This window comes from Labrus mixtus, chromosome 1, assembly GCF_963584025.1.
Source record: "Labrus mixtus chromosome 1, fLabMix1.1, whole genome shotgun sequence".
Taxonomy (NCBI): Eukaryota; Metazoa; Chordata; class Actinopteri; order Labriformes; family Labridae; genus Labrus; species Labrus mixtus.
Window position 1 is genome coordinate 3,600,866 of NC_083612.1, and position 27,407 is coordinate 3,628,272.

General features: G+C 42.3%; 1 protein-coding gene across 4 annotated transcripts in view; it reads right to left on the reverse strand.

Moving 5' to 3' along the window:
* Positions 1-23,449, reverse strand: part of dpy19l3 (dpy-19 like C-mannosyltransferase 3) — a 73,594-nt gene extending 50,145 nt beyond the window's left edge. For 2 of the 4 annotated variants that reach the window (XM_061044645.1, XM_061044638.1), the window contains exons 1-6: positions 23,295-23,449; positions 22,117-22,243; positions 18,545-18,672; positions 6,989-7,079; positions 1,219-1,340; positions 273-418 (exon numbers count right to left, since the gene is read on the reverse strand). In XM_061044645.1, coding sequence (XP_060900628.1) covers positions 273-418; positions 1,219-1,340; positions 6,989-7,079; positions 18,545-18,672; positions 22,117-22,234 — 605 coding nt within the window. In that variant the 5' untranslated portion in view covers positions 22,235-22,243; positions 23,295-23,449. Of the gene's footprint in view, positions 1-272; positions 419-1,218; positions 1,341-6,988; positions 7,080-10,553; positions 11,568-18,544; positions 18,673-22,116; positions 22,244-23,294 lie in introns of those variants that run through there. The other 2 variants (XM_061044633.1, XM_061044625.1) reach the window with 1 other exon arrangement.
* Positions 23,450-27,407: the final 3,958 nt, after the last annotated feature.

A 27,407-nucleotide genomic window follows, 5' to 3' on the forward strand; every position in this document is an offset into this window, starting at 1 on the left:
GCCTTTATTTAATCCTCGAAAATCATTGAGGTCTCCCTCGTTTACAATGATGTCGAGATACAAATCAGAACAAAACAAAAAGGTCACAAAATAAAACAACAAAGACAGGGTCAGGATGATTCTCAGCAGAAACAATCACAAGATCATTGTCTTAATTTGTCCAAGAGAAACAAGAGTGTCAGTCTTGAGAGAGTGTTGTAAATGATTCCACATTTGTTGTGTATTGTATGTGTAAACAGCTTCAGTAACACACATTTATCATCACCACCCACCTGTTGAGGATGTACCAGACCCCGGTGAGCGTACCAGCCAGCCAGGAGCCGGAGAGGAGCCAAGCTGTGAGGTACAGAGCGATCACATACACCGCTTGGAGTGAGAACACTGTGTAAATGTAGAAATAGACTGGCTCCAGATACGCCTGGACCACACACACACACACACACACACACACACACACACACACACACACACACACACACACACACACACACACACACACACACACACACACACACACACACACACACACACACACACACACACACACACACACACACACACACACACACACACACACACACACACACACACACACACACACACACACACACACACACACACACACACACACACACACACACACACACACACACACACACACACACACACCATTAGTTCATTAGGCACTATAAATGAACACACAGAGAGTCGGCTGCGGTGACAGTGGCTGACAGGAGCACCCGGGAACACCGTGGCATTTTCAGAGTTTGCTCTGATATTTCACTTCCTGGCATTCTTGTCAGCGTGACACTGCTGAGGAAGTGAAGAGTGCTGTTTCTCGGTTAATTGATATGCCAATACAGAAACCTTTTCCCGCCAGTGTGACAAGTGCAAGTGTGGCGAGCCGTGTCAGCTAAATGGACTAAACGTAAAAATGTCACATCTTTTCAAATGCCTGACATTCTCTTAATGTGACTATAATTCAAAACAGAAACAAGGACCTGGTTAAAATAATGACTGAATTTAAGTATATATATAAAGGTTTGCTCTGTTTTTTTTTTTTTTTACACTTTTCACAGCACAAGAATGCTTCACTTCACCGGGCAAACATGTCAAGAAAAGTCACAGAGACAGTCAATCAATGTTGAAATAGTGGCTGTCTAATCGTAAGTGTTTTGACGCCTTTTGTAAACAGCAGACAGCTGAGTGATGTGTTACCTGTACGGGCAGCGATCTGTAGAGAACACTGAGAAAGACCTCCTGGTAGATATTCATTCGCTGTAGGAGATTAATGGTCCTCTTGGATTCTGTCAAGTTGTCATGGATCAATTCTGAGAGGCCTAGGGGACACACACACACACACACACACACACACACACACACACACACACACACACACACACTTTGAAAATGCCACCACTTCTTCACAGTGACATGCGACTGACAACTATTATTATTGGCTTTGTGATAACTTTGAGAGGAAGGGATGTGAATGTTTCTTTAAGTAGCAAATATAGAGCGCTGTTATTCAAGAACAATGGCAGTGTTTGAAATTCTGTCAGCCGCTAAAAAAAAACCAACGGGCTGCTCTGCTCAAAATTTTAATTCCTTAATTGCTGAACGCAACAATGAACGTCTGAACCCATCCGTGCACTTTCAACCATGAAAGTCTTAAAACACGCTACATATACTGAATTTAAAATAAGAGTAATGCCGTGCTGCTGTTTTCTCACAAAAAAAGTTGACCAGAAAAAACTTTAACACCATAAACTGATCTTTACACTAACATGTCTGAAACATTGCCTTGTTCCCCGGTATGTAAGGAAAGGTTGAGTTAGCTTTGACCCAGGTCAGGGGTCGGATCTGCACGTACCTGAACAGTTTCTGTTGAGGTGATTTATTTCCGGGATAGATGCTTAAAACTAGAAAATGCTAGAGCCCGACCGATTAATCGGACGGCCCGTAAAATCGGCCGATATTAGTGCCGACACTAATCACAAAAATCTACTTCGTCTCTACCACTGAGCCGCAGCCGCCCCAAAAACACACTCAGAGGAACCTTTTAACTCATTTTGTAATTGCAAACCAATTGCTATCACATTTACTGTGAATTATGAAAACATCTGCCAGAGGTTAGCAAAAGCATTAGCTGACAGCGATCCCTTTGATTCTCCTCCAGCGCCACCATCACTTCCAACGGTCACTTTTGGCGGTTGTTCAAAAGAACAATTAACATATTCATGGTGGCGCTGGAGAGTCCACATCTCCCAAACAGAGTGAGGCTGTCAGACTTTTCTATACTTCGATACTTCTTGATACCACGTCCAGAACGACAGGAAGTCCTCTGTTTTAAAAAGTTCATAGTATCAGAGAGTAGTGAAAACTACTGGCGAAACCATAAATATCACTGGAAATCATCTTGTGTGCAGGCTGCGTGTCACTCACGTGTAACACCAGGAAGGTTGCAGCCGTAACCGGGGGATAAAAATCAAATTATGACTTAAATTAAATTATTTGGTTTTTTTTAGAAGGACACAGAGTAAAAATGCTTTCAAGTCCGAGACGAGACAGAGACCTCCAATAAGAGGTCTCGAGACCAGTCTTCAGACCAAGACCATTCAAGTGATAAAAAACTATCAGAAAGTGATATTTTTTAATCTCTCGTTGCTTATGTGATATCTAAGAACTGATTTATTTACTGAAGTATCCTCTGAAATAACTTGATTGATTGTTGTTTTCATGTATTACTTGGAAAACTGAGTTTAGTCTTGTTAAAAGTTGCCACGAGTGAAAGAGAGAGAACATTTTCTTAATTGCACAAATATGTGTAGACTACTGGAGTCTAGAGGAATGACCCAACATGGGCGCCTCAGACTTTGTTTAATATTGTTTGATTTTTTTTTTTACTTCCATCATATCTAAGTTTAAAATTCTGGTGTCGTGACACCCCTAATACAGATAATGATGTGGGCATAGCATGTTTGCAATATTGCATTTTCTCAGTGGGAGAATAAAAAAATGGAGTTAAGAAACAACCCGCACAGAGGGTCAAAGACACCGCAGGGGGAGAGTCTGTGAACTACGATAGCGTTTCTCTTCTTTCTTGCCCTGACACATTTTCCCGTGATGTCTCTGCATTCCTCTTTCTCAACAATTACCTGCTGAGCACAATGATGTGATTTCATTTGGTGGAAAAGCAGTAAAAAATGAGAGCCGAGTTGTAATAAACCAGAATTATCTCAATGCTATTGCACGACACTGTGATCAGTCTAAATCGAGCACTGGGTGCAGTATCATTACTATGTATCTGGTTTGACTGAAACCAAGTGTGACACCAAAACCAGCAGCGGAGAGCCGACTTCCTGCTGCAGGCTGCGGGGTGTCAGCCTGATCACCGCTGTGTTCTTGAGCCATGTAAGACTATGAAGTTTTCCATAAACAACATGCACAACACATGACCAGCGCCGTCTCCTTCCTTAAATGTCCTGTTTGCCTCTCTTACTAATATAAATCCCTCCCTAACGCCACAATTTCCCAGTTTGGGATCAATAAAGTAATTCTATTCTATTCTATTCTATCCCTTACATGTAACTGTCAAATCAGCAGGCTCCACCCAACCTTCATCACCACCTTACCTTGCCACACCTGTCCCAGCCTCCCTCAACATTATAACAGCCAGCGCCAAGCCTGTCACTTCTAGTGATGTTTGACCAAATGATTAAAGGCTTTATATATATATATATCTATATACTTAAATGTAATATAAATCAATATAATAAATAGAAATCAAGTATATCCTCTGAAAATAACTCTGTGAGTCATGACTGTCTACAATGGGTGTAACACCCGAGTCCCACTGTCTGTGATGTTTTCAGAGTTTTCAGAGTCCTATCTTCAGTTTGTTTACATCGTTGGGACGGCCGGCTGACTCCTCCCCTCGCGTATAAAAGTTGTTTAATTGAAGGACTAGAGAAAAGAAGAATAACATACTGTACTCACTGCTTAACTGTGTTTCTAGATCACGCTCATTTCAGGTAAATTTACATGCAGTGTGAAGATACGAGCATAATAAAGATCGCTAGCATTAGCATGCTAACACAACAATGCACCGCAAGTTGTTTTGGTTTCATGCTGGTGCTCAAGGGCGACATCTGCTGGATCAAAAAATCGCATGTAAAGCCTTTAATGGACAGCAACCTCGCTAGTCGGTACCCAAAATGACTAGTAATTTAAACATATTTTTAATACTTAATAAGTTAGCCCACAATGCCAGTACATTTTTGGCATCAGACTGTAAGGACTGTAAGCCCCCCCGCCACTAGCCGGAGCTGTAGCCATAGACTGGCTGTAGCCCTGGCTCTACTGCCCTGATGTAAACCAGCACAGTAACTGAACAGTGGTCTGGCAGTATTTTCGATCAGGAAAATGTTGATAAATGTGCATGTAGGCCTCGTCAGTTGAGACTGGAAAATCAACGCAAAGGAATCTGAGAAGTGTGCGACCACATTTAGCACGGACGTGTGGATGCTAACCTGCAAGGAGTACCAAAGGCTGCCGATGCTAGCACTGCTAACATTAGCTACACTAATGTTTCAATTCAATCAATCAATCAATCAATTTTTATTTGTATAGCGTCAACTCATAACAAGTGTTATCACGAGACACTTCACAAAAAGCAGGTAAAATACCTTACTCTTTGTCTGTTAACATTACAAAAGAGCAGGTAAAAAGACCTTACTCATTGTTATGTTACAAAAAGCAGGTAAAAGACCTTACTCATTGTTATGTTACAAAGATCCGGCCTATCCATCATGAGCACTTTAGCAAAGCAGCAAAAGTTACAGTGGTAAGAAAGAAACTGCCTTATTAAAAGGCAGAAATCTTCGGCCGGATCCCCGGCTCATGACGAAACAGTCTTCACAGGTCTAGACTGCGCCGAGCTTGGAAAGGGATAGGGGGAAAGATGGGATAAGATGCAGGAACAGGGATAGAGAGCAAGGGGGTGGGGGGAGGCAAGCCGTCAATGTTTAACATACTTTGAAATCGGTCACAAGGAACATCCCTACTGACTTTCTCTTGTCCCTCCAAACCAAGCCTGACAGAGGACCAAGTGGGAGAGACAAATTACCTTTAATGAACTCCTGTTTCTTTGATATGTAAAGTGTTTTAGTTAACCCAGTGTTTTATATTCGCTTGTCTACGTCCCATTTGTGTTTTACTTGTTTGTCAAAAAGAAAGAAAAACGAGGAGTGGATGCTAAAAAGGTCCCACGTTTGAAAAGCTTATTCAAAAGTTACCTTTGAGGTTAGTATAATTAGTTAACATTATTCATTAAGATGTGTAGTATTCCCTTGTTTTCATTGTTTTTAGAGAGAAAATGATTAATCGGCGTGTGCTAGGAGAAAAATGGTTTTAAAAGTCTCCTGTGTTTAAATGTGCACTCAACATAAGTGGTTCTATGAGCTGACATTACATTATAGCTTTTCCATGCATGTTGTGTTGTTAAAGTGTCTTTTTAATCCCAATGGGACTCCATGGTTAAATAAAAGTTGAAATTATTACAATGAATGCTTCTTTTTTGTTGTCCATCCATGAACACCATCCAACTTTTCCCTCCTCAACATTTTCCTTTCCAACCATCCATCTTTCCAATTTCATCCATTATGCCATCACTAAATCCTTCCTTCAGCTCCTTTATCCCCCCCCCCCCCCCCCCTCCGAGTTACCATTAAAAGTTAAGCTACCGCAGTTTGTCTGCATCGAGCCATTCTGCTGTGACAGAAGAAAAAAAAGAAGTAAACTCTGAATGAGACCGAAATGGAGGTCAGCCAATTCCTCAACTGATTAGCCTTCAGCTAAATTATTTTCCTCGGTTGGAAAATTAGGCCCGCTTCCAACTAGGAATTTTACATGATAATGGGGACAAAATAATTAGACTAATTTCCCTCAGACCAGACTGTGCGTCATAAGAACTGCAGTGAATTGTTGGGTCTGCTTGGAAAACAGAGGGTAGAAAAACATTTTTTTTTCCTTGTAAGGACGAGATGAGGCAGCCATCTGGTGACTCAAACCATGTAAAATGTTTTATTTGCTGATAGAAATGTGAAGAGCATGTTACAAATCTTACTGTTTTTGAAAGTTTCTCAAAACAGCACAATACGCATGAGAAGCTGTGGAGGTTGACTTCATACAGTCAATGTTAGCTTTGACCCTGACTGAACTTTAGCTAGGGCCTGCTTCCTTTTCTCTCGTTAGGTCGGTCAAGATTCAGCTTCAATCAGGTCTTGTACAGCTCGGTTACAGACAGTGATCACTGTGATAAATCTGAACTACAAATATCTAGTTATTTTAGAAACAATGGTCCTTAATCTCTGTTAAAGACAGGATTCATCTCGCTTCTAGACACTGGTCATCAAATCGACAACCAAACTTTTGTTACTTTTAGTTTGCAGCCTGCAGCACAGTAAACCAAAGTCACTTCCAAGTTTAACAGTTTCCTTCAAAGCAGTGGTTCTCAACTGGTGGGTAGGCACCCAAAAGTGGGTCGCGGAGCTGTTAACAGTGGGTCGTGAATGTGTGCCTGGAAAAAAATTGTGCAAAAAAGTCTATGAAGCTCTGTTTACACGTGTCTGTTCTGTTTCTGTTTCTTTGTTCTGTCAGAAAGAAACAGGTCTTAATTTGTCATGGGGGAGTGGGTGGTGGATCCTGAGACCAGAACAATTGAGAACAAGGTCTTTAAAGGCTTGCTATGCATCAGACACACCTCCCCCTCCCCTCCTGTCTCCAGATTCAATAGCAGTAGTGTTGTAGTACTCAAAATCGGTCTTGGTCTCAAGACCACTTCTTGAAGGTCTTGGTCTCATCTTGGAATCGAAAGCATTTTTACTCGCTCTTGTCTTGGTCTCGGATTGCGCAGATTTTGGATAAAAAATGGAAAAATTGAATAAAAGGACAGTGTGGGCAAAGTTCCCATAAACATGAAGCCTACCTTCCTGTATTGACGGGGCCTGCAACATTTGCTTGAAGTAGGAGTAGTACAGTCCACACTCGGTCCTGAAGGAGATCTCCCGCTCCACTTCCTGAAAGCGAAAAAGGGGAATTTTTGGGTTTGTGAAACCAAACACTTCTGTTCTCAGTAATATGGAAAACAGAAATCCAAACCTTGGCAAGACATGACAGAAATGGAGGAGGATAGAAGCAAAGCTGCTAATACACTCGTAATCCCCGACAATAACAATGAGACAGGTAAATAGGGCCTGTGTGTGTGTGTGTGTGTGTGTGTGTGTGTGTGTGTGTGTGTGTGTCTCTGGAGATTAGTGTTTCACTGGAGGGTAAAAACAGAAAGTGACGAACAGTAAACAACCAGCTGCAGAATATTAAGTCAATCATATGTCTGTCATGTTTACATTTCAAAAAGTTTTTGTGAAAGGTGTGCTGACTAAAAAGAAATTCTCTGTGACGTTGGTGATAAATTTACCTGTACAACATGTTCGGGGATTACTCAATCCCAGTTTCCCAACATTTAATATCAATGCAGTCATCCAAGACAACATGTTAAAAACACACTCATACTTTTGAAAAGGTATATTTTGTATCGTTGCATAATGATTCAATAATGATTCTTATCCATGAAACCACCACAGCTGTAATGCTACAAATGCATAAATCGACCATATGACATTAAATCTCACTTTCACACTTCAATATATTCAAATCATCTTCCATCAAAAACAAAATCAAAGCCTTTCAGTGTAGCTCTAAAGATAAACATAATTTAACTGATGTTGGAATACAGCACGCCTTGCTATTAGGAGTGCTCTTAAACGCAGTGTGTATACTCCACCACCAGGGGGCTCTCAATCCAAACAATAACAAGAAGAAGAAGAAGAAGAGACGGTCACTCAACGTAAAGTAACTGAGCATGTACGTGCATCACTGCTTGACACTCTGGAGAGTGATGATGCTTGTTTTAAACCATATAGCGCCCTCTGCTGGTGACAGCAAGAAAGCAAACAGCTAGTGTAATACAATGATGCTCAAATGAAATGCCATTTGACTCGGGAATAAATCTTTTAATATCAGCGCATATCTGTGATAAAATTAGCCGATAGCGAAAGTCACTGGATATGCGAATATCGGCCAAATTATTGGCCGGCCGATTAATCGGTCGGGCTCTGCAAGAGAGTGGACTAGACTCCAAACAACTGGACGCACACACACACAAGCAGTCTAAAAAAAGCCTCTTTGCCAACACTGTGACTGTAATCACAGCAGCTGTACTGAATGTGGAAACAAATTAAAAAGGAAAGAGATTGAGTTTGTCACCTTAAGGACCTAACCACTGCGAGCAGCGTTCACTTCATTTGTTTAATTTGAGTTCTTCCCAGCACAAAGATGTCATGTACTAAATGAGCTTCACTGACATCTCCCTGACTCTCTAATTAAATGTGTCAGCCGTCTAGGATGGGACAATGTACACTTTTTTAAGTCCAGTGACCTCAGCAACTCGCAGCATAGCGCCACAAATATTCTCAGGCTCTTTGAACATATTATTAAAACCATTAGAGAGGATTCTGTACAAGACATTTCCTGTGGTCCTGACATGTTTCTCTTTGTTGCCAGTCCATGAATAAACACACAGTCTGTATATGAGAAGTAGATAAACCCTCTTACATCTGGATTCATTCTAATGTCCAGTAGGAGACACGTTTATTGTCTCAATCTGTAGTTTGAAGTTTTTTTTCCATGAAACACATTTGAGAGGGAACACATTAAAGATTACTGACATTGTGGCTCATGAAACATGACATATCAAGATACTCAGAATGTGGCTTTGTTAAAGGCAGAATGTGCGATATTTTACATGTAAATATATCAGAAATCAAGTATATCCTGTACAATATATCAGTGATAGGCCAATATCAGGGTCCTAAGACGCTGACTAGACTCTTCTCCTCTGTCGCCCCCCGGTGGTGGAATGAACTTCCAAACTCCATTTGATCTGCAGAGTCCCTCTGCACCTTTAAGAAAAAGCTAAAGACCCAGCTCTTTATGAATACCTACTAACTTAATGATGATGGTCTCCATATTATTGATGATGATGATGGTAATGACGATGGTTTTTGTTTGATAACGACGACTTATAAGATGGTTTCTATACTGATTAGAGCTCTCAAGAACTGCCCTCAATGTTGTGCTTTGCCTCTGGTCACTTCCTGTCAGCACCTGTGTGTCCAATCAGACTCAAAGCTGATCGTTTGCTCTTACTGACATTGTTCCCTTTTTTCTAGATCCTTGCTTGTGTTCTTCTTACTCTCTGATGTACGTCGCTTTGGATAAAAGTGTCTGCTAAGTGAATTGTAGAATTGTAGAATATCAGCTGACATGTGATGTTATTGAAAATTAGGGTTTCATGGGGTGCTCATGGACACTGTCAGATGTGGACGCATCATGAGTCACTGAGTCAATTTACATAAAAATAAAGCAGGCACTCTGCACTGTTTGACATGTTCTGCAAGTTCTGCAAAAGTGAAAACTTATTTCTAACTGCTCCGCCTGTAACACGAAGTTGGCCTGTAATTCTTAGTCCTGTTGCGATGGTTGTTACCTGGATGTGTGCATCAGACATAAATGCAGATGAAGCCTGAGTGACATCACCCATCTGTTCCCGCAGCAGCTGCCTCCATGCTGAAAATGTCTAACTTTCTCAAAACCTTTCAGTCAACCAAACGAGACAGGCTGAGGTGTGTTTTAAGCATCTTCACAAATCGTTACACCGGGCCGCCTGTCAATCAGGTCAGCTATGTGAAAAACTCTTATCCTTCATGAAATCAAATATGTGACTTCTGGGGATTCTGCAAACAGCCTCAAGCCGACACTCCACCGACTACAGCGTTTTGCACTTCAACATTGTCTTCATTTTGACATCGATGTGTAATATTAGGAAAGCACACTGATTTTTTTAGAGATTTGATTGAAATCAAATAACAAAGAAACTTTAACAAATACTATTTTGGGGCCCCGGTGGCACAGTGGTTGGTGTGCGCGCACACATGTGTGGAGGCCGTGGTCCTCCGAGCAGGCGGCCCAGGTTTGAATCCCCCCTGTGGCTCCTTTTCCCACATGTCATTCCCCACTGTCCTATATCTCCATTAAAAGCCCCAAAATAAAAAATAAAAATAAAAAATACCATTTTAAAAACTGTGTCTACTTCTGTGTCAACCTGAGACACAGCAGGAAGCCTTTTTGATAAAATATAACAAAATATATATAAATGATCATAGGATGTGCTATGAATTGCACGTCTTTGATTGAGTGACAAATGGAGAAGGAGACACCCACTCACACGTGTACTATATATAGAGTTACTAAACTAACTCCTACTGTGAGCTGAGATTGGACAGCTGGGGGGGAGGGGGGGTTGACACTTTTTATTTGCACCGATTGATCCCCGTGAAACTCGCGCCGCACGCTGTGACTGTGAGTGAGAGCTTGTCAGCCGTGTGTGTGTGTCTAATTAAAGGTTGAAATTAAAACAGTATCACATCTCCTACCGTGAGCTGAGAAAACCACAGCAGATTCTCGTGTATGGCGTCGACGCACCAGGCGTGAGACAGTGCCAGAGCCACGGCCAACAGCAGCCCCGTTGCCACGGAAACACACTGTAGCCATGGCCACTGGGGTGAACCGGAACAAGTACCGGATCCTCTGAGCAAAGAAAGCCCCACTTTACCCCCCTGGTGTGTGGCATTAGACCTTTTTTTGTCCCACGTCTTGTTACTGCACGTCCCTGGAGGTGATGCATCTTGAAAAAGGCTCAAATTATGTTCAGGCTCGCTCAGCTTGACTCTCTTACGGAGCTCCATTTGCCAAAGAATACAGAAACTATCAATACATTCTGGGATGCTTTGATGAGCTGAATCCAGGTAGATAAACAGTACGCTCCACAGTAGAGTTATAGAAGTGATCCAAATCCATTACAGCAAAAAAATGTAAATTTGGTGCATCTTCTTTTCTTGAAGTCGGTCCAAATAAATTAGCTTTTTAATCGCTTCAAGTTCCGTGCCAAAGGAAATATGCAAAAAGCTTTCCCAGAGGGATTGAGCAGCTGATTTTCCTTCCCAATCCTTTTTATTTGAGTTAGCTCGAGGCAAAATAAGCCTTGGCTTTTCACCAAGAACTCTGATGAGATGGCTAATCCTCGGTTTAAATTAAGGTCAAAGAAAAAAAGGCCTGGTTAACAAGTTCACGCGTTGCTCATTACAATGAAAGCTAGTTCCTCTCTGAGAAAAGCACCGACCCTCTTCTCTACTGGTTCTCTCCTTTCACCGAATTTCTCTTCAAAGGTCTCGGAGTAAGTCCCATCTCTCTGATGTGGTGCTTAAAGAATCCAAGCAGGGGTCCTTCCAGCATTGGCCCGGCTACTTTTATATCTATCGGAGCCAAAACATGGGCCAACTGTTGCCTCCCCTGAAGTCTCACAGAGAATTTGAAACAGAAAAGCAATCTCTCCCCACAAATCAGCGGCTTAGTTTGAAGAGAGGAGCAAACACAGAGGCTGAGCTACAGAACGTCTGCAAACAACAGGATGGGCTGTAGATCACCGGAGCAGCCAGGGGGGAGGGAAAGAAAGAAAAGAGAGTTGACTACTGGTGACCTCTTGTCTATAAAAAAACACACAGGAAAAAGAATAAGATCGAGTGGGGGTGGGGATCAGCAGGGGAACATTTTGGAACATCATTTGGAAAATGTGGGGAATTTGTTAAGAGGGTTTGTGGATGTGGAAAGCGGTGACAAGCTGTGAGCACATGTCTGAAATGAACTCCATTTAGCGAGTGGGACCGATGTGGACATGACTTCACACCTGATGAATTCAAGAGGCCAGATTACGCCAGCTGTCGTAATCTGGTGTCATAACAACACTGCTACCACACTCCCTCAACAATGAAGTGGATTGGAAACCATCAGTCATGTCGGGTTAAGTCAGACGCCAACGGTTGCGAGTACAAACTCCACACGGGCAGTATTCCCGAACTCACAAATGACTTTCCAGCATGTTTCACGGAGCTTTCCATCCTACATGGAGCGTCCTAGACACACTGAGGAGCACGTGTGTGTGTGATGCAGTGAGTGGGAAAGTGTGAGAGAGAGAGAGAGAGAGAGAGAGAGAGATCTCTGTGGACCAGAAACTGAATACATCATCGTGCTGGCTGAGGGAGAGCAACAGTTCATGATAAGGTCAGAACTCAGCATCGGCTTGCAGATTCACAAACGTCTAAAAGGCGTGCTAGCGGTAAACTCCTTTCAGAACATTTACATGCAGTTTGAAAAAGTCGATTTACTGTGTTGGTCCGACTTAATCTTGACTTTTAAAGTTCATGTAAAAATGTTAGTCCCACTGAAATCGTATCAAGTCAAAATGTCTCAAAGTCAGACGATGCGGTTGGGGATCGATTTCCTCTTGCATGTATACGCCTCAATCTGACCCGAACTGGCCTCGGCGTTCTGTGCAAGCGCCACAGCTCCCACACTGGGCTTTTGACCTAACCCGGAAGTCAAACAGCAAAAGTGTAGCACGGCAGAAGTCATGTTGTTGTCCGCCCTTGGATATCACCATAGAGGGAAAGCGTGCATCTCATTTGGAACAGGGTAAAGTGCCACTTGCTTACTTCCGAGCAAAGTCAACTGGAAGGAGGTCCAATAGTAACCAGCTGAAGGGGGTTTTCTCGCCATCAACCTTTACGTACGGACTGAGACATTCTTCCATCAATCAATCAAATCTCCCCTGCTGCATGTACAGCATACTGGGAAAAGGACAGTAGTCCATTTAAATGGCCGTATTGATCTATCACCGTAGATCTACCGACTGTTTCTTTGGATTGGAAAAGAGTTTGTGTATTTTTTTCTGGTTCTAACTGGTCCTTGACTTTGGATACTGATCAAATCTAAACCTGTTAAAAACAAATTGAATCCTTTTCTTTCTTTTTTGGCCGAGCCTCTCCACTGAGAGCAGAGCTTTTTGAGAACAGTTTCCCCCGAGTGAGTAAATGTGGAGGCGTTGTTTTAGAAACAACATAAAGAAAAAACCTGCTCAGACACAAAGGTATGTGTTTGAGTAAAGTGGCTACAGATGTGGTTCCTTCCCCTCTCTCTCTCTGTGATCACTTCGACTGTATACAAAAAAACTGGACGTTGCCAACATGACATCACTTAATTGTTTGTGGACTACCATTCTGAAGCCTCACATTTGGCCTTTTCCATGTTTGCCAATCTTTGCTTATTGGAGCCAAAAGAACAGGAAGGATCTGCAGTCGTTCTGATTTACTGGTCGCAGTTGAGGCCAGTAAGTCGACTGCAGGTTCTCCGGTCACAAAGCATTCCCTGCTCTGTTGCCTGTTTCACTCTGAATGAGAGCATAGTTCCAAAAATAGTCGTCATGCTGCTTTGAAGAAGACTTCATATCTGCAGTTGAGACCATGAACTGGTTTAAATAAAGATTACTGAAGTAATAAATCAACTGAGAAGAGTTAGAAAGGACAAACACTTACTAAACAATAGAGGCACGCCGGTCTGGCAATTAAACCAAATACAGACTTCAGACACTGAAGCATTTTGGTCTCAGTAGATATTTCCTCATATGGATAGACACTTCTGCATTTGCTCTACCTTTGAAACCAGTAACTCTCATAAATTGTCCATGTACAGAAAATACATTCCAGAAAAAGGATGCACCGATCCCTGGTCAGTCCGGTACTGACTCAGTGGACGATGGCACGACCCATGGTGCCAATCTATACAAGTCAGTTCTATGCTCTCCTGCGTTTAAAGGCTTTCTATGTGATTTTTCACACTTAAATATAATATAAATCAATTATATCCTCTGAAAATAACTCTGTGAGTCATGACTGTCTACAATGGGTGTAACACCCGAGTCCCACTGTCTGTGATGCTTTCAGAGTTTTCAGAGTCCTATCTTCACTTTGTTTATATCGCCGGGACGGCCGGCCAGTGCATGGATTAGGCTGTTTGCATATTCAAGGCTGCTCGTGATGAGTGATGCTATAATTGCAAAGTGGTAGACAGTTAGTTCGGTGCTTCTCTACAGATGTCATCAAAGACAGTGACAGTATGAGCGCCTAGGTAACGTAAAAAAAGACTGGTTCATAAAGCCGGTTATCCAACAGCATTCAAGTCAAAAGTCTTAATAATGGTCCAAACAGCCAAACTGGACCGGGAGTGAACAGACCGGCGCCGCTGAGATGGGTCAGACTCATTTTTTAAAAATAAACCGGCTCTGTGTGAACAGTCTGAGACAGAGGATTTTATTGCATAAACAGAAGGTAACACATCACACACACACACACACACACACACACACACACATATGCGTGCAATGTGGGATGATGTCAGCCAGGAGTCCACTTGTGTGGGAACGTTTCGGGGAAATGTTCGCCAGGCCTGTAAAGTGACCTGCATTTATTATGAATGGAAGCATCTGTCTGCATCTTCCCTGCACGCACGCACACGCACACGCACACGCACACACACACACACACACACACACACACACACACACACACACACACACACACACACACACACACACACACACACACACACAGAAAAGATGAGCACGGGACCACGAAGAGTGTCCGTATGGATTCCACTTAATTAACTGGATGAGCCGCTTTTGTCTCCCTGTAACAAAAACTTACAAATTATCCCGAGCAGATTACCTCGATGTGGGTCAACACACAAATGCACACACAATGCATCGCACGTCAGAAACCAACGAGGCACCTGGCTGCCAAAAGATTTAATTACTTTCTCTTCTGCACCCGGAAAAAGCAGTTTCTGTAGATAGGATAATATTTCCTTAACTCTTAACCAACAGATGAAACTCTGTTTTCTGTAAGGTTACTAGTTCAGTCCCTCTGGGCAGAGAACGATCCAAACTTAATGTTAAAGTAGAGCGACTATTTCAGGCAAATATTTCCCAAATAAAAGTTCATTTCAGACAGTCTGCTCTGCTCTATCACTACATTATCATGGATGTTTTATTTAGCACTGAAGGGAGTTCTGTGGTTAAGTTTCCTTTACTTTACTGTGGGAGTATTTGGAGCTATATGTTGAGTTTTTTGGTTTTAGTATTTGTATATTTCTGATATTAGGCATCTACAGGCTTGCTCCAACAATATTTCGTTGTACTTGTACAGTGACAATAAAGATACCTTATCTTATCTTAATTCAGACGAGGTGATCGGAGAAAAGCCAAAGCAGCATTTTAAAAAAAAAGTATAAATACACGATGAAATATCAACGCTCTATACGACCAGTTTCAGAATGAGAGTCAGCTAAAAAAATATCTAAAAGTATATTTTAAAAGCCTAACTTTCAGTCAACCTAACGACAGGCTGAGAGCTGGAGCTGAGGCGAGGCCAGCCCTCTCTTTCATATCAGTTTAGTTCCTGTGTAAAAAGAACCCGTGAAGTGTTGAAACAAAAACAAACGTTACTTCAGATTCAGCCTCTCAGGTGTCTTGCGTCTCCCTCGTGACGTCTCTTCGACTTGAAACCAATTTCCACCGGTTCCTCTGCAGGTGCTGCTAATGAAGGTTACAGAGACAGAGCCACCACCCCCCCCCCCCCCCCCCCAGGTGTGTCATCAGTACTGACCCTGCTTCTCCTCCTACCAACCACGCCTACCGCTAAAGACCCTGAAGTGAATCCTCCTAACACATTATCAGAACAGCCAGTGAGGACAATAACTCATGAGACCTGAACAGTGGTTTTCCAACACCAGAGGTTGCCGCTTGATCTAAGTTTGTAAAGAGTGGGATAAGACGTAAAAAATAATTTTATTCCATGTGGAAAAGTGTCATTGAAAACTGACAGCAGCTGTACGACAGGAGAACAAAGCTATCTAACGGGAAAGAGAAAAAGCAGGACAAACATAAAAAAAAGACACAAAAAGAGCAACACTGTGACTTCATGACAGCCATAAGAATAATGATTTTAACGTTCTCTTAAATGAATGTGTTGTTTCTTTTTTAAGCATTAATCCCCACATCACATGCAAACACAACAACAAAACACATTTGACAAACCAGGCCACACCGGGTGACCTGCAAACCCCGCGCTGGGTTGACTCATAAATCCAGCAAAACAAATGACTATTACTGCGCTGCTAAATCAGGCAACAAAAAAAAACAACAACAACAAACAGCTACTCATTTACATGTTGCCCCAGTTCTGACTCTGACAGAGCGATCCGTTCTGCCGTGTCAACCCGATTAAAATCTGCTATGTATATCTCAAGTCTGAACCCACAGAGTGCTGGTGAGGCTTTGGGGGGAGGGATTTAAATAACGGCATATCTGGCAGGCCACAATGTTCTGTCGCTGTTCAACACTGAACAGACCATAAAAAAGGACCGTGAAACCAGCAGTTTCCAGTCATGTTTTAGGACCTCGCACGGTTCATTTAACAGGCCCTGAAAATCAATCCTCTCCAGTGCATGGAAAAACAATCATCCCATTTCAGGGATGGAGTGTTTATGACGCGTTTGCATGCCATTTGACGGAGAAAATCTGGACGAGGAGACCCGCTGATTGGCCCTACATGTGTTTGTCCAAACTACATTTCCTCTTGAGATAAGCAGAGAATCTGAGGGTGATTTTTTTCCAGCTCGTCAATGATAAAACCAGGAGGTATTTTCCATCTGTACATATCCACATTTGTGATGTGGTTGATGACTCTTACACATGGATGTCAAAATCCTGAGATAACCTCCATATAAAAGTGTCGGGTACATTAACCCAGCTGTCACTGCTGCTTCTTAACAACCGCCTCATTAAAAAGTAAAGAGTCATCTGTTTTCAACATTTAAAGTTCAAATCATAAGTGAGACATGCAGCCCCCAAAGTTTACAGAATCTTATTCTAAACTAGGGAAAAACATGCACGTCATGTTCATTATGGTAACACGGTTATTAGTGTAAGAGCGTGTGATTGAAAAGTTTGACCTTTAGTGAGATGTATCACATTATATTAGAGATTAATGCAAAGTGATAATGAGTGGGTGTAAAGTAGAAACTGAGAGGCAGACATGTGAGAGAGAGGGAGCAAAATGTTCTGGGAGAGTGATAATAAACAAATAACAGTCAATGTTCATTATGTTTTGGTGGAGAGTATGGAAGTTGGTCTGGTTGCTGGAGAGGTGCCTGAGCTTCCTGAGCAACCCCAACGCTCCATGTTTAGCATCCCCACTCTGAACCACAACTTCAAACCAGATATGTGTGCATAACGTGTCAGCGCAGCGCGGAGCAGCACCGCCAAGAAACCGGAGCTCTAAGAAACATGCACGATGTATGTGGTATAAAACCCTATAACAAACACACAAAAGGTCAAACGGAGTGTTTTATTCTGAAAATAAACCGAAACAATTTATTGTCGTTTCAGTGTCTGACTTCCTGTCCCACTCAATCTGCTCTGTGGTAAATTGATGCTCTGTGTACCGGCAAAATGGAAGCCTCGGGTTTCTGCTGCAGAAGGCTCCAGGACCGCTGCGACGTAGCTGAGATGCAGCGCAGCCGTTACAGTGAATGCTGTGTGTGTGCACAGTCTGGGGCGGACCGAACACACACATCACAGTCCATGAGGTCTGCTGATCAGTCGCTTCTAGTTGCACCTAACGCTAGGCTGAAGCATAGGGGAGACCGGACCCCCCCAGGTTAGGCTGGCACCCACATTGCCTGTGTTTAAATCTCGTTTAAAAGCGTATCAGTGTAAGAGTTTGTTTTTTGTTTCTATGGATTTTTGTCTTTTCTGTCTGCTTCGTTTCTGCTTTGTCTGTTGTCACTCTATTTGATGATTTGTTTTTAAATGTGCTCTATAAATAAAGTTGGATTGGATTGGATCTGGTGGAATTTAGCAGAGACGTCTCTCCATTAGGTCCACAGGTCCTGTTTGTGAAGGTGTGTAATGATTTGTGCCTATGTGTGTGTGTGTGAGAAGCGTGTCTCTCAATAACAGAATGTAAAATGAATGAATGTAAGTATTTAAATAATAATAATAATTGTATTATTAACACAAAAAATTGAGTTTCTATTTGAGATAAAGCTCGAGCTCGAGGGTTAGCCAACATCAACTGACTGAGTGTCTTCTGATAGGTCGGGTTAACACCTGAGCCTGAGCTGATGGCGGTCTGCTCATAACATTAAGACACTGATAGCAAACACATGACAAACTGTCACGGAAGATATTTTCATAGCTTACTGCGGAGGGACACTGATGTCTCTGCAATAAGACATTCTTTCCTACCAGACATGAACCGTTTGGTAGGAAAGATGACGGCATGAAAACACCCAAAGATCAAAAGGAGAAATGGAAATTGCACAAACTTTAAAGAGCCTCATATTGTACGTCCAGTTCATCTGTTTAACTGGAAATTCACATCTGGACGCTCCTCTTCAGCGGCGCATCACGAGCTGGATCAACAACGTTTAAAGAGGAGAAAAAGCTCTTTGGAGTAAAAGAGTAGTTTACCTTGATGTTGGAGAACCACAGGTCGTTCTCGTGCAGTGTGGCCACGTAGATGCAGCACAGCAGGCCCAGACCGACAGACACAGACCAACCGACTGAGGTCCAGATTATCGCCCCCCACGACCAATCACCTGCAGGAACAGGAACACGTCATCGAGTTAATGTCGTCTCCTGACGTGTCTTAACGTGATTTATTCTTCCCATATGTGGTTTTTTTTAAACAGAAGAAACTTTGAGATGTCCCAGAAGGAACAGCTCGGGTTCAAGTCGTAAAATAAAATGAACTGTTCCAGTTCGCTGCGTCTGTTTCAAGGCTTTAGTACCGTGCATGTTCGCTCAGGGTTAGCTAAGGCCAAAGGGAATCTTTCAGCCAATAAGGATAAGAGAAAATCACATGTTTATAATAATCAGATCATGAATAACTACCGCTTCATGGTTTTCTACATTATAAGATAATTCCATCGTCCACGCACTCAGAGTTTTATTCCTCAGATGGAGTGAGTGGAGAATAATGATTTAATAATCTGGAGCTCTCTAAAGATGTACAGATTCATTCATGATGTCTTCCTCTAAAAATGTAAAGAAACATCCACACTGGCCATAACGTTTTTTGTTTATAGATTTCAAGATAGTGGGCGGCAGTAGCTCGGTCTATAGAGACTTGGGTTGGGAACCGAAGGGTTGACGGTTCAAGTCCTGGGCCCTTTCCGAATAGCCACAGTTCAGTAGTCAGTACTTTTCAGTAGAGAGTTTCAGTATACTGAACTCTCGTGGTCATTCAGTATGCATATTTTGTGTCCACCTCAGTATACTGAACATTTCAGTATGGATACTAACTTCTGGGGTTTATGCAGTATGGATCGGATGCGTGCTTTCAGGAAATGAATTGTATTTTACCCACAATGCTGTGCGAAATTAAACGTAAATCGGCACTTCACGTCCGCCTCCAAATCAAAACAAACGAGCGTGGATTAATTGAAGCAATTTTTAATGTAGTAATGTAATGTAATGTCCCGACTGAAATCACTACTTTTAATTAACAACAGAAAATATAACAAATATCTGCATTATTATAAAACCTTTCTCCCTCTATTTAAATAATGATTTCACTATTTAAATGTGTCTTTATTGGTTTATTTTATTTTCTGTATATTACTGTCTTTCATTTGATCTTTTCTTCATGTACTGTATGTTATTTAGTTATTTAATATTTTACTTGATTTACATTGTGATATTGTTTTTTGTTTACCTGACTGTATATGAGCATTATTCTTCTTGAATAAAGCTAAACAAAAAAAACAGGTGAATGCGGCCGGTTCAGGAAACGTAAATGTGTGTGCACACTGAATAGTAGGTACTAAACAGTATACAGCAGATAGTAGGTACTGCATACTGACAGATTGAGTAGGTACTTGGCAATTCGGATACAGTCCTGGTGTGGACCAAAGTATGGAAGTTGGTCTGGTTGATGGAGGTCAGGTCACTTCAGAGTACTGCTGATGTAACACACTGAAAATGCTTTGTCATATTTTCATATTTTCATATTTTTTTCTGTCATTTTGTTGTATCATCGTTAAACTAATTCAATTTCCAGAAGTATTTAAGTTCATTTAAATTTCTGAGAGTAAACAGTATACTGTGTGTTTTATCTACCTTTTAAGATTAAGACACCGGCCCTTCAAGGGAGGCTCAGTGAAGAAGACACAGAGGTGTGTGTAGGCTGAAAACAAAGCTTCTGTAAAGCTGTGGGGCATTTCTTTAATAAAGTTGCTAAAAGTGAAGATGGACGAGTTCTGACCGGTTCATTTCAAGGAACACTGAGGTGCTCTTAAGCAAGGCACCGCCCCCCCAACAGCTACGGCGCGCTCCCTGTGTAGCAGCCCCACTCTGACATCTCTCCATTAAAGCATGTCCACAGGTTCTGTTTGTGCATGTGTGTGTAAGTCAGGTCTATGTGTGTGTATGAAACATAACACCTAATTCATCTCTGAGGGGAGATTTATCTTTTATTTACTGAACATGTTGCCCTCACATCAGTCACAATACACACACATGACGACATGACAAAGAGGATCCTGTGGACATGCAATAACAGAGAGATGTCATCAGTGTCCAGAAAATGAACTGGCACCTCTTCAGCTACCCAAAGCTAGCCCAATTTCCTGGACTTGATTTGCAACAGGACGCGAATCACCAGACTGAGCTGCTGAGTTTACCAGTAATGTTAGAAATGAAGTCTGAGCGTGCTCTGCAGATCAAGTTACCTGACTGCTCGATATCATATTAACTTAACCACCTTTAACTGCACTGTTGTCCAGGGAGGAGATGAAGATCTGGAGGTGCATACTGAATGTGCTGATATAACAGTATAGACTAACTATGGGACGATTATTTAAGAAAATAAACATCTCTCCTGTTCAAGTTATCCTCCAACTGCTTCATGTGCGTGTTGTCTTACCTCGTCAGACATCAAATGTTTTCAAATATTTCCAAAATGGCCACACACGATTAGAGGATGAAAACAGGAGATTTCATTGACGGTGATCCTGTTTAAAATACAAAAGGATGACGTTTCCAGGCAGTCTCTCCCATGAGGACATTCATCGCGTTGCACTCGCTTGTTTCCATGAAAAGCGACAGAAATGTTCCTCTCAAAGATTCAAAAAAAAAGAAAGGAGAGATAATAGAGAAGTTCAAGCTGCTGACTCGAAAAACAGAGAGGCAATCATGAGATGAAGAGAGAGCTGATGGCAGAGTGATGGTTGAAAGGAAAAAGGCTCTGACATCAGAAAGGTGCAGACGGATGAGTTTCTGATTTGACTGTCCAACAAGCCCTCTCTGAGGAACTGTCTAAACCTGTCACGGCTTTCTGGGGACAAATGTGACAAGAGCTAACGTTGAGGTTATTACTAAACCCTGTGCTTTATGCCGGGTTAAAATGTTTGCTGTCAGCTTTTTAAAAAAAAGGCCCATTGTTCCTCGTCTGTCTCCACGTTTAGAAGTATTAAACCTGAGTCACAGAAACCGTTGTAATAGTCGTACTAGATGAATCACATTTATGATGTGAGGTTTCTTTTAAGAGTGCTCGAGTACAACGTTCCTCTGAGTCAGGCAGGGCTGCCAGATGATTATTATTCAGTGGATAATAATGTATGCAGTTTCTTACACAATAAAAACTTGATGCATGAAGCTAAATCAGTGAAATGCTCAGAAAATGGCGGCTCATTATGCCTGAAGTGCTGCGAGGATGCAGCACAGTTCAAAACAGCACAACAGGTGTGAGGGTTATGGAAACGTGGCGCTTCATTAAAACCCCACTGAGAACTCTCCCCCTCCTCGTTCTGCCCACACAGCCGGTCAGAAGTCCAGGTTCAGAGACAGAGCATCGACCCTGGAGCTGGAACCGGCTCAAGGACTCTGCAGCGGGGTCGGATTGCTTGCCAGCCCCGTGTTCACCTCTTGATCAGAGGGGTTAGCTGCTTCTCTGCAGTCACTGGACCACATGCTCACTTCCTGTCTGCGGTCAGTGTAAAATGAAAATGAAGTCAGCCGGGTGGAGAGGAGGGTTCACTCACCGTGCAGGATCCTCTCAGGATGATGATCCGTGCAGCAGTTGGACTGCTGGGACTGAAACTCTGCGCTGAGGGGGGGCTCCCTCCCCTTGCTGCCCTTCCTCTGACGCAGGGTCGCCATGTTGAAAGTCTGCAACAAGAAGGGGAAGTGAATCTGCTGATGACGCACACATTTCAGGCGTAGTGAAAACACACGGGGTCTGTAAAGACGGCTTTGTTGAATGGGGTGTGTGTGTGACTTCTGGTGTTCCTGGAGCCAGCCTCTAGTGGACGTTTGAAGAACTGCAGGATTTTACACAGGTTGGTATTTCGTTTCTGTACCAAAACCCGGCAAATAAATGTAAATTTGGACAGCATGCAGGAATCTTCATGCAATATTTTACTACTTTATATCGTGTCTTCAGACCGACATTTTCTTTCTGGCTCCTTGAAGAAATATGCTTTGCAGATTTAAATGTTGCAGCTCTGTTTTGTTCATTATTATATTTAAAATATGCACAGGACTATGACAATGAAATGTGCATGTTAGTAGTTGAATATGACACAATTAGTGGAGACAGAAAGGGTGAATATTTATGCTCTTCATCATTGTGTGCACACAAACTTCATGCCAGTGCCTCAGTTGAGCCTCCCCATTAAAAAAAAGAAAAGGCAGTGCATGCCCCTGTGTGTGAGAGTGACACACACAGATCTGGTAAAAGGAAGTGAAAGCACATAGAAAGCATGGTGCACAGTGTTCCCTTGAAGCACACAGTGACCTGGCTTCACCACTTGTTTGTTTTCCTTCCCTGTCCTTTGTGTTCAGTCAGACTCTGATGGATGGGATGGACAGGGCCTGCTCACAGCGGTGTTTCCTGCTCACGGTGGACACATCACATCTCATTTATCCACAGCGACGCAGCCAGATGACGCCAAGCATAACAACACATGTACCAGTCCCCAGTGACACATAATGAGGGGTGTTTTCTGTTTATAGTAATAATGACACGAATAGAGAGAGACACAGACGAGCATTAAGCACGATAATCCAGGTTTAAAGTCGCATTGTGTATTTAGCACTTCTCCTGCCGTGTAGTGATGAATGGGCATGTTGAATTTAGGCGCAGAGCCGCTATGGACGCCAGATTTCTCTTTCAGTCCTGACAGCAGCAACAAAGACGGAACATGTTTTTAAGCCTCACCCTCCTTCCTCCTGCAGGACGGTCCGACAGCTCTCCTCTACCTCCCCCTCTTTCTCTCTCTCTCTCTCTCTCTCTATCTCTATCTGCCTCGCACTTTCATTTTCCTCTCCTCTTTTTTCTCTCCTTCCAGTTAAAATTCAGCGGTCGGCTTCATACCGCACTGTGTTTACACCGGAACACATGAGAGAGCCCGCCTTCAAAATAAAAGCATGGGGGGTTACCGCTGTTTTTTTTTTTTTTTTTTGTGAAATACGCAGGAGACAAAAAATAATCACCAAATCTCCAACCTGATGATTTGACTCTGAACCCTCACGGACTTTAATGGCCTCTGGCAAGCAGTGCATGGTTTTGAAACCACATGCTGTTATAAATAAGACGTCGTATTGAACATTCAGGAGGATATTATTAACTGAAAGCACATAACTCTCAAACGTGCAAATTGATAAACTACATGATGTCACCATAAAATGCATAAAACATGGATGTAGTCTCAGTGAAGTTCCCCATTAGTTTCTGAGGTCCAAATGCTGTCTCAGGGTGCACTCACACTAGGCAATCCCCTAAAGTCCAGTTCGCTTGACTAGTGTGAATGCTCCGATCTGTTCTTAAGCACAGTACAGGTCCTTGGCCCTGGCACGCTTGGAGGAGGTGTGCTTAGGCACGGTACAGTTCATGCACGAGTACACATCGTGGACAGCCTTCAGCGTTTTATGGCTGTAAATTACTTAAAATAAGCCACAAAGTCAGTAAAGTGGCAGTCATATTCTCTGTGTTGTTTCCCGATGTGCGGCCGCGAACTCGACCGTGTGTCCTTTTTATTATATTTATTTATTTTTCCAAGCTGCATGTCTTGTAAAATAAGCACGTTTTATAATCACGTAAAGCCATGCATGACGTTATGTACAAAAGGTAACCGTGCTCAGGTCCGGTTAGTCCTGGAGCAGTGTGAGTGCAGGCCAGCGGGGGAATGGGGGAATAAGGGGAGGGGGGACAATTGTGCATAAGCATGGTACGGGACGACTTTACCTAGTGTGAGTGTGCCCTCAATCTAACTTTTGATCAATGTAGAAATGGGGTAGGTGGTGGAGCTGAGGCCTTGAGCCTCCTGGCAAACAGCAACTACGCGTCCACCTGTCGGTCAACTAAACCACGACCCTAATCAGTAAAATGTATGAAAAACTTTTTATCATCAAAGAATTCGGCCCCATGTCATTTATTATGTTTAAGCATTCCTGTCTATTAGAACTGTAAAACTGGGTTGTTTTTTTATGTGGGCTCTAATGTAGAGTCCTTAGCTTTTGCACATGGCCCCCGAGTGGACATTCAAGGAACTGCAGTTTTGTTACACTTCACCACCAGAGATTGCCACTTAGTTGTCGTTAACAGTTAAACTTATGTGTTTGTTTGTTTTTTCTTTCTTTTTTCATCAGTTACATGCTACTGTAGCTTTGCAGGATAAACATCATCATCCCGCCTACTAGCTCGGATGAGTTTTCATGAATATTTCCTGCTGCTTTCAAACATTGGCTCACCCTGATAACTCGGGAGAGGACACTCGGATGCTGGCTGGAAAAAGTAAAATTAAAAAAGCTATCGGGTTGAATTGAGTGGGGTGCAGAGAGTGGGCAAGTGTCAGTCTCAACAAGATCTTTTATCCTATCTGTTTACTAAAGGAGGGATGTTTTAAACCAAATGTAACTGAGTAAATGTTAACATGAGGGAATCTATTGCCGACAATTTTCTTAAAAAAATATAAAAGCATTTCATTTATAATATTCTTCATGTCTCTGTGTTTGCAATAGGTTTATTTTTTAGTTTCAGTTTATTTCATTTTTGAGTGCAGGTACTTTGGATGGTTAAATAAACACTCTGCTATCGATGTAAAACATGAAGGTTAAACATTTTCTGTAACATTGAACCCTCATGAAGACGAACACTGGTGGAACCTTGACCTTCTTTTTAACCTTGTGATCAAGCCATGAATAAGTGGTAAAACCTCAGCTCTGTTCCTGCTCTTATTATACACACAAAAGTCTGAATACAGCTTTCACCCACATTTGAAGATTTCAACCTCCTTTCTTCTGCTACCAAAACAAATTATTTTCTACACATCTGTTTGGTCTCACATTTGATAATGAACCTTAACAGCTCAAGGACAATCTTTCACTTTATATTGTAGCTGTTTTCACAAAAGAAGAAAGATGAAGAACAATAATGTGACAGAAGTGTCTCTGATGTACGTCAAATGGGTTAAAAGCGTCTGCTGAATGAATTGTAGAATTGTGTTGATTCCTTGAGATTTTAAAAGAGTTAGATAAAAATGACTGAATAGGATACACCTTGGCGGGTAGAACATCAGTCCGTCGGCACTTGGAACCAAAGGGTCGCCGGTTCAGGTGCCATTACGGACCATGTTTGGAAATTTTGACTGGTCGCCGGTGAGGTTCCAGTTCTCTTCCTTGGCACTGCTGATGTGCTTTTGGGCAAGGCACAGAACCCCAAATGCTCGGGCACTCTTTCATGTGCAGCCCCCTCACTCTGACATCTCTCCATTAGTGAATGTCCATATAGGATCCTGTTTGTGTATGTGTGTGTATTTCCGTCTATGTGTGTGTAGCATGTTCCACAACAGAGTTAAAAAAAAAGAAAAGAAGATACTTTATTAATCAAATTTTACACCCAGTTATTGAACATGTTTCATACACACACATGCACAGACAAGATCCTATGGACATGCACTGTCAGTGGGAGGGGGCTGCAGCAGGCACTCCTGAGCTGGTGGGGTGGTGGAGAAACTCAACAAAAAGAACGAGGTGCCCGATTTCCCTATTTGACGTCAGAATCGTCATCAAATGCGGGGCAAAATATGTTTTGTTAATGTTAACATATTTCTTTTATTAATTCACGTTTTGCTCATCAACTTTTTGCTCAAATATAACTCTCTACATTTCACACGTCTTCTTTGTAGCACTTGGAGCACTTCTCCGAGCTGAAATCACGTGAACTTGGACCACCGAGCAGCACCTGAATGCAGCATTCGGTCCTTGTTGTGAAGGTTGTATCAGACGCCTTTCATTGGCAGAGCGTAGTGGGCGGGGGGGAGTGTAGACCTGGACGATGAGGTGAAGGTTAGGAGGAGTCGTTTTAGTCGCTGCTTTGTAAGCGAGCAGCAGATCTCATTATTCTAGTTCGTATATGTGATTATACATAACTCTGCACTTTACTTCTTTTTGCTGTTTTTTTTAAAATAAGAAGCCAAACTAAAATTTCCCTCAATCTTTAATTAAACTGAATTAAATGTTGTGTTTGTTTTGTGTTTAACAGGTCATGTCTTCACCTCAGCGACGCATGCTTTCTCAACAAGAATGCGTCAGTGATTATAAAATGTCAAGAAATAACAGAAGGTGCTTGAGGTTTACAAATCAATACTGAAAAGATTTTTTACGCGCGACAAAAGAGAGTCCTACTCTACCTTGACATCAGTAAAATGGAGGTGACTGTAATTACCCACCGCGATGACAAATTAACTTTTGAAGTAGTCAACATTTGAAGCAGACAATTCTCAGACCTTGTGGTGGAATGTTTTTGTAGGAAGTTCTGTACTTTTTAACAAATGGTCTCTTGGGAAACCGCTGACACTTTGGCCTCTCTGCATTATTCTGTGAAGTCGTCTTTTCTCTCTTACATTTACACCTCGGTACAAACACGACCATCTGCACCTAACAAATACATCAAGTCAAAGAAAAACACACTTTCTTGGTTGTTGAAGAAACTTGAGAGGGAAAAAAAACCCATCTAGTTTGAGATTGCTCAGAGCAGTCACACAGAAAGAGGAGTCTGTGCAAAGCTGACATGAAAGACACAAAGATTATCAAAGAGATTTCAGGATATAAATTGGATTGAGTCCTGTTGCCAAAGGATTATTGGCAGAGGAAACAGTTAGCGTAATGGCCAAGCTCTGTGACTCTAGCTAGTTAGTTCTTGGATCATTTCCTTGTGGGTGCACTTAAACCGAGTCCTCCTCCTTCCCCTCCCCTCCCCACGCCTCCTTTGATTTCTCCAAGTCTTGTCATCCCAAGCAAGGGAGTGAGACTGCAGGACCACGGCCCATTA